The sequence below is a fragment of the Notechis scutatus genome, chromosome 1 (genome assembly GCF_049901735.1).
Source record: "Notechis scutatus isolate UNSWTSFEM ecotype Mainland chromosome 1, rNotScu1.2, whole genome shotgun sequence".
Classification (NCBI taxonomy): domain Eukaryota; kingdom Metazoa; phylum Chordata; class Lepidosauria; order Squamata; family Elapidae; genus Notechis; species Notechis scutatus.
This window is the reverse complement of record NC_142009.1, coordinates 332220366-332232611: the sequence shown is the minus strand read 5'-3', so window position 1 is coordinate 332232611 and position 12246 is coordinate 332220366. Positions and strand designations below refer to the sequence as shown.

The following is a 12246-nucleotide window of genomic DNA, read 5'->3' as shown; positions in this document are numbered from 1 at the left end:
GTCACCACAACATGAGGAACTGTATTAAAAGGGTCCCAGCATTAGGAAGGTTGAGAACCACTGCTGTAGAGGTTCTCAGTCATCCAGGTATCGGTTGTCCCCAAAGTGCTTTTTCAGGAGGCAACTGGAGTTTCCTGTTTCTTCTACATACTTTTAAGACTGAGCTGGTTGATGAAACCATAATTCCTTTTACACCGATTGAAGCCTTTATGGTTAGCGAACATTGGGCTTTTTCTATGCATCTAAAACCTGTTTCTTTGCTATTCACTGGCATAAGCTGCTTTTATTAACTGAATGGAAGTGTGATTTCACGATTAATTGCACCATAATTTCCATGCAAGCAGGACAAGGATTATTACGCAACACACACACACATGCGCGCGCGCGCCCTTATGCTTAATAACCTCCAGTGAGGTCAACGCGGCGCCTTTAACAATCGCGTGTCCTTCCGCACGACCCAAAGTAAACGGAAGAGATGGAGAGTGGGCGGAGCCGCTAGTTCTTCGCCTAGTGGTTGGCCGTCAACGTCCATTGATAGGCGGGAGTACTCTGCATGGGCATACATACGTTTTTACAGGACATTGATTGGCTTGGGCTGCTATCAGTCTACAGTCGCCGTGCACTGATTGGGCAGCGCTGGAGAATGGTCAGGAACCTGATTGGCGGTTGCTATTGCGACCGCCTATTGGCGTATGTGATAGCGTAGAGGTCACTAGTTTGTCTCGCCAAATCATGAACGTTATAAAGGTTTAAGGCCGGGCTCTTTTCCGAGGGCTTTTTCTTCTCAATCTCACTTTTTCTGATCGCTTCCTTTGGCGCCGCTGTTCCTGGGTTGCCCCATATACCACACAATCGCTTCATCTCCGCCAGTGTCCAATCATCAGCCGGGCCGACCGCCGTCGTCACCCGTGATTGGCTGCGACTCATGACTATAATTTTAAAACCGTCTCATACGCTTCCCACTTTATCCCCGCCCTTTGGAATCTTGCGCGCTCCCGAATTCTGAGTGGACCAGCTTTCGCGTCACTCCGAGGGGTTTGAGCCAATAGTGAGATCGGAGGCTCCTCTCGCTCGTCCGCTATTGGCTGGGCGCCTTGCGGGCTCGCCCCTTTTCGTCCCCTTGAAAGGGCTATAAGCGCCTCGGACGGACGAAGTGAGACCGGCTCGGACGTGTGAAATCGTGCCAGGCATCGGCGGAGGGTCGGTCATGGCGGCCGGGCTCGTGCTCCTGACGCTGGGCTCCTTGCTCTGCGCCCTCAGAGGCGCCTCGGCAGCAGGTAGGGCAGAAGAAAGGCTGATCTGAGTGGGGGCCCCAAGGGCCACTTCCATGTCCGAAGGGCTCCTGAAAGCGGGGAGCGTTATTTGGCCTCCTTCCGGAGGAAGAACGTGGGTTGGTGGGGGAGAGAAATCTTTCCTAAAGCGGGTAGGGCGAGGAAGCCTTTTTCGCTCGTTGAACTCCGCGTCCCTGGAGGAGGGAAGAGGTCTTGCCTCCCTCGAGTTAAGGAAGGGAGGGTTTGTCCCCTCGTTCGTTATGGGGGAGGAGAGGGATGCCCCCTCAAGACAAAGAGGGGAGGGGGCCTTCCACGTTATTGGGAAGGGACCGTCTCCCCTTCAAGAGAATGAGGGGAGGGGGCTCCCCATACGGTACTTTCTTCGGAGGAGGGAAAATGTTCCCCTCGAGTTAATGAAGGAGGGTGGGGGCTCCTCTTGTACATTTTTGGGGAGGGAACATCTCCCCTTCAAGGGACTGAGGGGAGGGGGCTCCTCATACTTTATGGGGGGGAAATGTCTCCCCCTCAGGATAATGAGGGAGGGGCTCCTCATACTTTATTGTGGGAGAAGGGAAATGGCCCCCTCAGGATAATGAGGGAGGGGGCTCCTCATACTTTATGGGTGGGAGGGAAATGTCTCCCTTCAGGATAATGAGGGGAGGGGCTCCTCATACTTTATGGGGGAGGAAATGCCTCCCCTCAGGATAATGAGGGAGGGGCTCCTCATACTTTATTGTGGGTGGAGGAAATGTCTCCCCTCAGGATAATGAGGGAGGGGGCTCCTCATACTTTATGGGTGGGAGGAAATGTCTCCCCTCAGGATAATGAGGGAGGGGCTCATACTTTATGGGGGAAGGAAAGTCTCCCTCAAGATAATGAGGAGGGGCTCATACTTTATGGGTGGGAGGAAATGTCTCCCCTCAGGATAATGAGGGGAGGGGGCTCATACTTTATGGGGGAAGGAAAGTCTCCCTCAAGATAATGAGGGGGGGGCTCATACTTTATGGGTGGGAGGGAAATGTCTCCCCTCAGGATAATGAGGGAGGGGCTCCTCATACTTTATGGGGGGGGGAAATGTCTCCCCTCAGGATAATGAGGGAGGGCTCCTCATACTTTATGGGGGAAGGAAATGTCTCCCCTCAAGATAATGAGGAGGGGCTCATACTTTATGGGTGGGAGGGAAATGGCCCCCTCAGGATAATGAGGGAGGGGCTCCTCATACTTTATGGGTGGGAGGAAATGTCCCCCTCAGGATAATGAGGGGGGGCTCCTCATACTTTATGGGGGGGAAATGTCTCCCCTCAGGATAATGAGGGGAGGGGCTCCTCATACTTTATGGGTGGGAGGGAAATGTCTCCCCTCAGGATAATGAGGGAGGGGCTCCTCATACTTTATGGGGGAGGAAATGTCCCCCTCAGGATAATGAGGGAGGGGCTCCTCATACTTAATTGTGGGTGGAGGGAAATGGCCCCCTCAGGATAATGAGGAGGGGGCTCCTCATACTTTATGTGGGGAGGGAAATGTCCCCCTCAGGATAATAATGAGGGGAGGGGGCTCCTCATACTTTATGGGGGGAGGGAAATGTCCCCCTCAGGATAATAATGAGGGAGGGGCTCCTCATACTTTATGGGGGGGAAATGTCCCCCTCAGGATAATAATGAGGGAGGGGCTCCTCATACTTTATGTGGGGAGGGAAATGTCCCCCTCAGGATAATAATGAGGGGAGGGGGCTCCTCATACTTAATTGTGGGAGAAGGGAAATGGCCCCCCTCAGGATAATGAGGGGAGGGGGCTCCTCATACTTTATGGGTGGGAGGGAAATGTCTCCCCTCAGGATAATGAGGGGAGGGGCTCCTCATACTTTATGGGGGAGGGAAATGTCCCCCTCAGGATAATAATGAGGGAGGGGGCTCCTCATACTTTATGGGGGAGGGAAATGTCCCCCTCAGGATAATAATGAGGAGGGGGCTCCTCATACTTTATGGGGGAGGGAAATGTCCCCCTCAGGATAATAATGAGGAGGGGCTCCTCATACTTTATGGGGGAGGGAAATGTCCCCCTCAGGATAATAATGAGGAGGGGCTCCTCATACTTTATGGGGGAGGAAATGTCCCCCTCAGGATAATAATGAGGGAGGGCTCCTCATACTTTATGGGGGAGGAAATGTCCCCCTCAGGATAATAATGAGGGAGGGGGCTCCTCATACTTTATGGGGAGGGAAATGTCCCCTCAGGATAATAATGAGGGGAGGGGCTCCTCATACTTTATGGGGGAGGGAAATGTCCCCCTCAGGATAATAATGAGGAGGGGGCTCCTCATACTTTATGGGGGGAGGAAATGTCCCCCTCAGGATAATAATGAGGGAGGGGGCTCCTCATACTTTATGGGGGAGGGAAATGTCCCCCTCAGGATAATAATGAGGGAGGGGCTCCTCATACTTTATGGGGGAGGGAAATGTCCCCCCTCAGGATAATAATGAGGGAGGGGGCTCCTCATACTTTATGGGGAGGGAAATGTCCCCCTCAGGATAATAATGAGGGAGGGGCTCCTCATACTTTATGGGTGGGAGGGAAATGTCTCCCCTCAGGATAATGAGGGAGGGGCTCCTCATACTTTATGGGTGGAGGGAAATGTCTCCCCTCAGGATAATGAGGGGAGGGGCTCCTCATACTTTATGGGGGAGGAAATGTCCCCCTCAGGATAATAATGAGGGAGGGGCTCCTCATACTTTATGGGGAGGGAAATGTCCCCCTCAGGATAATAATGAGGAGGGGCTCCTCATACTTTATGGGGGAGGGAAATGTCCCCCTCAGGATAATAATGAGGGAGGGGGCTCCTCATACTTTATGGGGGGAGGGAAATGTCCCCCTCAGGATAATAATGAGAGGAGGGGCTCCTCATACTTTATGGGGAGGGAAATGTCCCCCTCAGGATAATGAGGGAGGGGCTCCTCATACTTAATTGTGGGTGGAGGGAAATGGCCCCCTCAGGATAATGAGGGGGGGGCTCCTCATACTTTATGTGGGGAGGGAAATGTCCCCCTCAGGATAATAATGAGGGGAGGGGCTCCTCATACTTTATGGGGGAGGGAAATGTCCCCCTCAGGATAATAATGAGGGAGGGGGCTCCTCATACTTTATGGGGAGGGAAATGTCCCCCTCAGGATAATAATGAGGGGAGGGGCTCCTCATACTTTATGTGGGGAGGGAAATGTCCCCCTCAGGATAATAATGAGGGAGGGGCTCCTCATACTTTATTGTGGGAGAAGGGAAATGGCCCCCTCAGGATAATGAGGGGAGGGGCTCCTCATACTTTATGGGTGGGAGGGAAATGTCTCCCCTCAGGATAATGAGGGAGGGGGCTCCTCATACTTTATGGGGGAGGGAAATGTCCCCTCAGGATAATAATGAGGGAGGGGCTCCTCATACTTTATGGGGAGAGGAAATGTCCCCCTCAGGATAATAATGAGGGAGGGGGCTCCTCATACTTTATGGGGAGGGAAATGTCCCCCTCAGGATAATAATGAGGGGAGGGGCTCCTCATACTTTATGGGGGAGGGAAATGTCTCCCCTCAGGATAATGAGGGGAGGGGGCTCCTCATACTTAATTGTGGGTGGAGGGAAATGGCCCCCTCAGGATAATGAGGGAGGGGCTCCTCATACTTTATGTGGGGGAGGGAAATGTCCCCCTCAGGATAATAATGAGGGGAGGGGGCTCCTCATACTTTATGGGGGAGGGAAATGTCCCCCTCAGGATAATAATGAGGGGAGGGGCTCCTCATACTTTATGGGGAGGGAAATGTCTCCCTCAGGATAATGAGGGGAGGGGCTCCTCATACTTAATTGTGGGTGGAGGGAAATGGCCCCCTCAGGATAATGAGGGGAGGGGCTCCTCATACTTTATGTGGGGAGGGAAATGTCCCCCTCAGGATAATAATGAGGGGAGGGGGCTCCTCATACTTTATGGGGGGGGAAATGACTCCCTCAGGATAATGAGGGAGGGGGCTCCTCATACTTTATGGGGAGGGAAATGTCCCCCTCAGGATAATAATGAGGGAGGGGGCTCCTCATACTTTATGGGGAGGGAAATGTCCCCCTCAGGATAATAATGAGGGAGGGGGCTCCTCATACTTTATGGGGGAGGGAAATGTCTCCCCTCAGGATAATGAGGGAGGGGGCTCCTCATACTTAATTGTGGGTGGAGGGAAATGGCCTCCCTCAGGATAATGAGGGAGGGGCTCCTCATACTTTATTGTGGGTGAAATGGCCCCCTCAGGATAATGAGGGAGGGGGCTCCTCATACTTTATTGTGGGTGGAGGTAAATGGCCCCCTCAGGATAATGAGGGGAGGGGGCTCTTCATACTTTAGGGGGAAGGAAATGGTCCCTCAAGATAATGGGCAGGGAAACTGCCTCCCTGCCTGTTAATGAGGGGAAGGGGCTCCTCATTGGGGGGAAGAAAATGTCCCACTCAAGACAAGGGGAGCTGGGACCCTTCCATATTACTGGGGAGGGGAAAATCTCCCCTTCGAGATGAAGGGGAAGGGGGGTCTTACACACTGAGGGGAGGGAAAAATGTCTCCTTCAAGATAGTGAGGGGAGGGGGCTCCTACAATAGTGGGGAAATCTCCCCTCAAGTTAATGAAGGGGGAGCTCCTCTTGTACATTTTTGGGAGGAGGGAAAATGAGGGTGAGGGAAAGCACCTGCACATGTGTTAATGAAGGGATTCCATTATTGTTGGGAGGAAAGTCTCCCCCTGAGGATAATGCGGGGAGGGGGCCTTCCCATATATTATTGGGGAAGGGAAATGTGTCCTTCAAGTTAATGAGGGGAGCTGGCCTCACTGTACATTATTGGATGGGAAGGAAAAGCTCCCCTTCAAGATGAGGGGAGGGGGGGTCATTTTGGGGAGAGAGAATGTTCCTTGGGTTAATGAGGGGAGGGGGAGCCTCCCTCATACATTCATGGGGGCGGGGGCTGAGTTGGAGAAGCTCTCTGAAGGGTTGGAGTGGATACTACTTATACAGTGATTGGGCAAGAGGGTCCCTGGTGTAGTTGGTGAGGAAAGTCATACCCTCCATTAATGAGGAAGGGACCAAATCCCCCTCCTCTATTACAGTAATGGGGGAGCTGAGAAGTATGAGTCTAGCCCAAGCTGATATATTGTGTATTTATTGTGTTTTTAGGCAGCACACCAAGTTGAATTAGAATATACATTCATATACGAGATGGGAGAGACTTGAAAATACAAATGCTGTTGCTTATATTAGACTACTAAGAACATTTTCTTGCTCGTTTATTATAGCTTTCTTGCTTTGCTATTTGATACTTTTCTGATTGGCTTAAATATTAAGGTATTTGTATTTTTAAAAAGTTATGAAATGAAGGGAGGGTTTTTAACAAAATTTGTATTTTATATTTGAATATAATTATTTTCCAGACTATTTTCAGTATTTAAAGAGATTTTTCCCAACAGCCTCCCACTCATAAAATGCATGCTAGAATTACCCTTGGAGAAAAACCAAATACACTGTAGTGGACTATATGTCAGGACTTCATGAATAATTACAAGTAGCAATAACGTGTCTTAATGAATTGAAACATTGAAATGAATATTTTAAAAAATGCCAAGTATAAAATATAGTACACAAGGAAACTTATGTCTTCTCTCTGACATGTAGATTTCTGTGTGTAAAGATTTTTTTTATTCTGGACTGTTCAGAGGATATACAAGACTAATATTGTTTCCATCAAGACTTTTCATCTACTTTCTCCATGCAAGGAAGACTGTGAGGAGAGATTCCTCAAGTCAAATTTAAATTGAAATCACAGTGGCAGCATTGGCACAACACACACTTTTCCAAATACTTTACTGTATGCTTAATTGAAAAAGATGTAAACCAAAGAAAAATTGTATGTTTTTGGCTCATTGACAGGTGTGAACCTCCAATATTGGGCTAATACTGCAAATCATGAGTAATTGACTTATGCAGATAAAGGTATGAGATACTGAGAGAAATGTGTTTGAGGGGAATAGAACAGGACTACAATACTAGTAATGATGCAGTGGTTAGAATGCAGTACTACAGGCTACTTCTGGTGACTGCCGGCTGCCTTCAGTTTGACAGATCAAATCTCACCAGGCTCAAGATTGACTCAGCCTTCCATCCTTCTGAGGTGGGTAAAATGAGGACCCAGATTGTTGGGGGCAAGAAGGCTGACACTGTAAACTGCTTAGAAGGGCTGTAAAGCGGTATATAAGTCTAAGTGCTATTGCTATTGGTCTTTTCCACAGGTTGTTAGCTATGCTTCAACTCACCATACCTCCCCTGGAAGTCTGAACTTAGATAATAATCTAATAAAACTCTCTAAAATTTCAGAATGTGTAAAAATGTAGCTTGGTTTTTAATATTTTACTTAAATAGTATGGCTTCTAGAAGATTATAGAGCCCGTTTGATGCTGAAAAACCTAGCATGTTATTTCTAAGGGTGTGTAAAATTTGTTGAGGTTGAAACACTTCCAGTGAGGTTAGAATTAACTCCTTTCAAGTTTGAAACAGCTGATTGGCCTCAAAAATAGTTTACATACCTCTAAAGGTTTCATAGGGTTTCTCAAACTCTCTAGCTGACATTTCTGCTCTTGTTCTTAGACATGTGTAACACTGTAAAGTACATCTAAAACTTAAAATGATGATTGTGCTTTTATTGACTCAAGGTAACTTACAACATTAATTATATTGCACAATAACTTTTTAACATTGACGGTCAAAGTGGATTGAGAAATGGGAGTAGTCCTGTGCAATGAAACAGCAGCATCCATTTGTATCTGTTCATTTTATAGCAGTATCACATGTTTCTTTGTAATTTTGCCCACGCAATATTTAATTTGTCACATTTGCCATATATCTTTTGTGAGATGGCCAATGGTTCACTTACCCAAGCCTTAGCTCTTTCTTTTTGTATTAAAGAGTTCTGGATCATACAGTGAAACCCGTGGGGGATAGATTTGCAGAATTCATACTTAGTGTCAACTCTGAAGCTGGCCTGACTGAGGCCACCTTGGAGGCTTAAGTGTTGCCACAATGGTGCAGAGGGATAGGGTGGAGGGAATAGAGATGGCTGGGGTTTTGTAGCCAAAACAAAATAGTTTCCCTTGGAACCAAGGACATTCAGACAAGTGGCTGAAAAAAAGGAGTGAAGTTTCCAAGCAATTGGACCGCACCTTGATTGGATCATATGACTGATTGGGAAAGGGGGGAAACTTTTAATTAGGTGAAAACTGGGAACTTTTAGAGTCAGTTTTCACCAGTCTGTGCCAATATGATATATCCAATAAACTTGTTCTTTGAGGAACCTGCTGGCCTTGGAGTTCTGTTTGCCATGGGTGTATTACTTGGAACCCAGTCACTTAGGGTTGAAAGATTTATTGTTAGAAAATTCTGTGCTGGCCTATCCAGATAACCTTTACAAACTATGGTTGAAACATCTGCCAGTGCTTAAGATTCCTGGTTTTATATCTGAGGTGTTAGAAATTTGCAATAAGAGATCTTCATGTCACAGCATAAGTAATTTTGTAATATTGGAAGACATTTACAGCACTAGCAGGTTACAAAGCACTGATGTTTATGCCCACAAACAGTTTGAAGTAGAATCTGCATCTGAGATCTCTTACATTTTAGTTAGAAAGGTCAGAATGAGGAATTGATTAGCCAAAAGAAGTTGAAATCTGTGGTTTAGAACTAGTCCTCCAGATGACCATAACGGAGCCTATCCAGTCATAACTCAGACTGGTCATACAATAGCACTTAGACTTATATACTGCTGCACAGTGCTTTACAGCCCCTCTCCAAGCAGTTTACAGCGTTAGCATATTTGCCCCCAACAATCTAGGTCCTCATTTTACTGACCTCAGAAAGATGGAAGCCTGAGTCAGCCTTGAGCTTTGGTGAGGATCGAACAACTAGCTGTGGGCAGAATTAGCCTGCAATACTGCATTTTAACCACTGCACCACCATGGCTCCTGACCAACTTGATTTTGCAGCCTCTTTTGAGGCAGTTGTTAAGTGAGCCAGATTTACTATTAGCACAGGTTTGCGAAAAGTGAAAGTAAATGTTTTTTTGACAAAACTGTGGTAAAATGCCATCTCACAACTCTGGGATTCTGCAAACTGGTGTAAACATGACCCAGTTATTGAGTGCCCACAGTGCGGTCATGTGAGTGTGGAGGGGTTGACCATCAGACCTTTGAATCCAGGCGATAAATATCCTCTACTTAGGTCTGTCAGACGTTTGATCACTAAGCAACCAGTTGCAAATTGAGGACAATCTATATGATTTGAGTCAACAGTAAAGAATCACAAGTGATGCTATTGACAAACCATAGGTGATAGCACTTAATGCAACTGAATCAACGATGTAACAGTTTAGAAAATTTAGAAACAACTTTATTAATCTGTGATCTAATGATTTCTTAACATACCTGAGATGATTTTCTTTGCTTCCTTCAGAGTCATTTTTCTGTTTGTTCACGTTCTCCCTGTCCCCTCCCCTCCACAGTTCAAATGCTGCTGAAAAATTGATTGACAGAAGGCCTCTCTTTGAGATTTCTAGGGCTGTTTCATATATGCTTTCTGTTTACTTGGAAGAAGACAAAGAGTGGCTTGGCACATATTTGAGGACCATATATTTTCACATATCCCCTCAGGCAGAAAAGATATAACACCTGTTAGCTTCTTGAACCATATGCCTCTTTTTCTGGCATTGTGCTGCACTGTAGATTGTCAGTTCCCCTTTAATTCCAAAGCAAAAAACAGATCAAAATAGAAAAAACAATTACACAACAAAGAAAAAGGGGGAGGAAGCAGTGCTTCTTAAAAATAAAAGCTTTAATAACCATTTTAATAAAGGTTGGCCATATTTCCTTTCAATTGTTTATACATAATCTAGTTTATAAACAGCTACTGCTTCAATAGGTATCAGTTAACACACAACCTTCAATCCACTAAGTAATTAGAGCCGGAAATTTGTCTTTCTAAAACAGAGAGAGAGTAGTTTCTTAGCTGAGTAGCGTAGATGCTGACCTCTGTCTGTAACCCCGCAGATTAATGTTTGATTAGACTAATCTTTGAATCGATCGTTAGCTCAGCAGCCCTGGGAATGTGCATGTGACACATCTTTAGAGCTGCCGTCCGGTTTGTACTGGACACGCTAGCTCTGCAAAATGGAAGGAAAGGGCAGCAGTCTTGTGAAACGTCAAATACTTCCCATGTTTCTCTTTATCTTTGCAATGTAGGTTACAATTGGCTTGTGGAAGTAGCTTACGTGTTTCAAAACTGCCATATTATCCCTTATCACTTCTTGGGAAAGCCAAGGGTCTGTCCTGTTTGTACTGGACACAGAACAGATGTAGCTGCTTTATTTATTAGGTTTTAAAGTTAATCCAGGCCAACCCAGTGAAATGCAGCTGGCAGTGTATTTTAATTTTTTTGTTTTAATAGCAGATGTATTTGCTGCATTGAAGAGAGAGTTCATTGGTAGGAGGTATTCTCAGATGCCCCTCATGAGAAGCAGATACTTTCCAGCCCCTCTCACCCCCTTAGTCTGTTTCTTATCTGGCTAGTGTTGCAAATGTTCTGGTGAAACGTGTTTGGGACAGCGTCTGCTTTGTGAGGGAGTGTTTAAAAATAAGGGAGGAAGAGAAGGTATGTCCAGCAAGCTGATGTGTTGATAACACCTAGCTTTGAAGTGCTCTTAACTGAACCATCTCAAATCCCTTTGAGAGTTTTCTCTTTAACAATATTGCAGGAATCTTTTTTTCCCCCCCATTTCACAAGAAAGTAATCTTCATCCTTGAACTTGCTTGTTCTGCTATCTAGCTTGGAAGCATCTTACAATTTTTATAGATGTTTATAATAGCATGGTCAGCTTTACAAAGTTATTACTGTTTTATATTGGGCCAATTCTGTCCTTGGCAGTTTATGGCATTTTCTATTGCAAAATAAAGATACACCTGCTTGGGAAAATGAAGCACATGCTTGAGTGGATCTGTTGTAAAGAGATTAAAATGTTATCTCCCTGATCACTTTAACTGGCATCTGTTTTAAAATGTTACCCTAGCTCTGCAGTGCTGGAACAAAATTATTTGGCCATGTTTAGACAATAGTGTCTAAAATACTGAGATTTTAATCCAAAGCATAGAAGACTTGTGTTATTAAAACTTAAGATGCATGACTTCTGGTGGCCATGTGCTTTATTTTTGGTTGTGAGGTGGAGGCATTGTTTGGGGAACTTTTTAAAAAGAATATCTTTTTGCTTTAATAGAACATCGCTCTTGGCAAAACCAGTAGTCTAAAGAGGTTAGCTAGTTGTGTGTGCCAGTTACTTTATACAGCCTTGCAGTTTCACCCTCTGATGAGAGAAGGTTTGCTTTTAGTTGAAGGTGACTTTAAAGCAAAAATCACATGATTTTCCTTTGGGCAAAATTCTAAGTAAAAACAGCAGAAAAGCCAGTGGTTTGTATCTGCTTAGTGGCCTGCTGTTTTATTGCAGCTCTTTTTCTCCACTCTATTTAAGGGACCTAATTAATTAAGAGGCTTAAGCAGGCTTTTAACATAATCGTTTTATTTCACCGCCATCTTACATTCAGAAGACTGCTATTTCTTCTCTGTTTTTAATTGGAAATATAAATATGGCAAATGTGATTAAAGTTAATATGTGATGACTAAGCATAGAACAGTGATCAGGACTTAATGGATCTTTGTTTCCTTGTTAGCTTTTGCTGCTGCTTCCCTCCTGTCTGTTGGGGCATCCTTGGAAGTATTCCTGATGGCTTGGCCCTTGTTTTCAATTCATCTTGTACTTTATATAGAAGAGCTATTTTAAATGGTCTCCCGTGTGGATTCTAACATTTTATTGGGAATGTGAACCGGCAACTAAGCTGTCTAGGCAGCTTGACCTATAAAGGAGTCGAACATTTT

General features: G+C 45.7%; 1 protein-coding gene across 2 annotated transcripts in view; it reads left to right on the top strand.

Moving 5' to 3' along the window:
* Positions 1-776: 776 nt before the first annotated feature.
* The window catches only part of BSG (basigin (Ok blood group)), a 35714-nt gene continuing 24244 nt past the window's right edge, over positions 777-12246 (top strand). Inside the window, exon 1 of one of the 2 annotated variants that reach the window (XM_087952739.1) lies at positions 777-1277. In XM_087952739.1, coding sequence (XP_087808865.1) covers positions 1208-1277 — 70 coding nt within the window. In that variant the 5' untranslated portion in view covers positions 777-1207. The remainder of the gene's footprint in view (positions 1278-12246) is intronic. The other variant, XM_087952738.1, reaches the window with a different exon arrangement.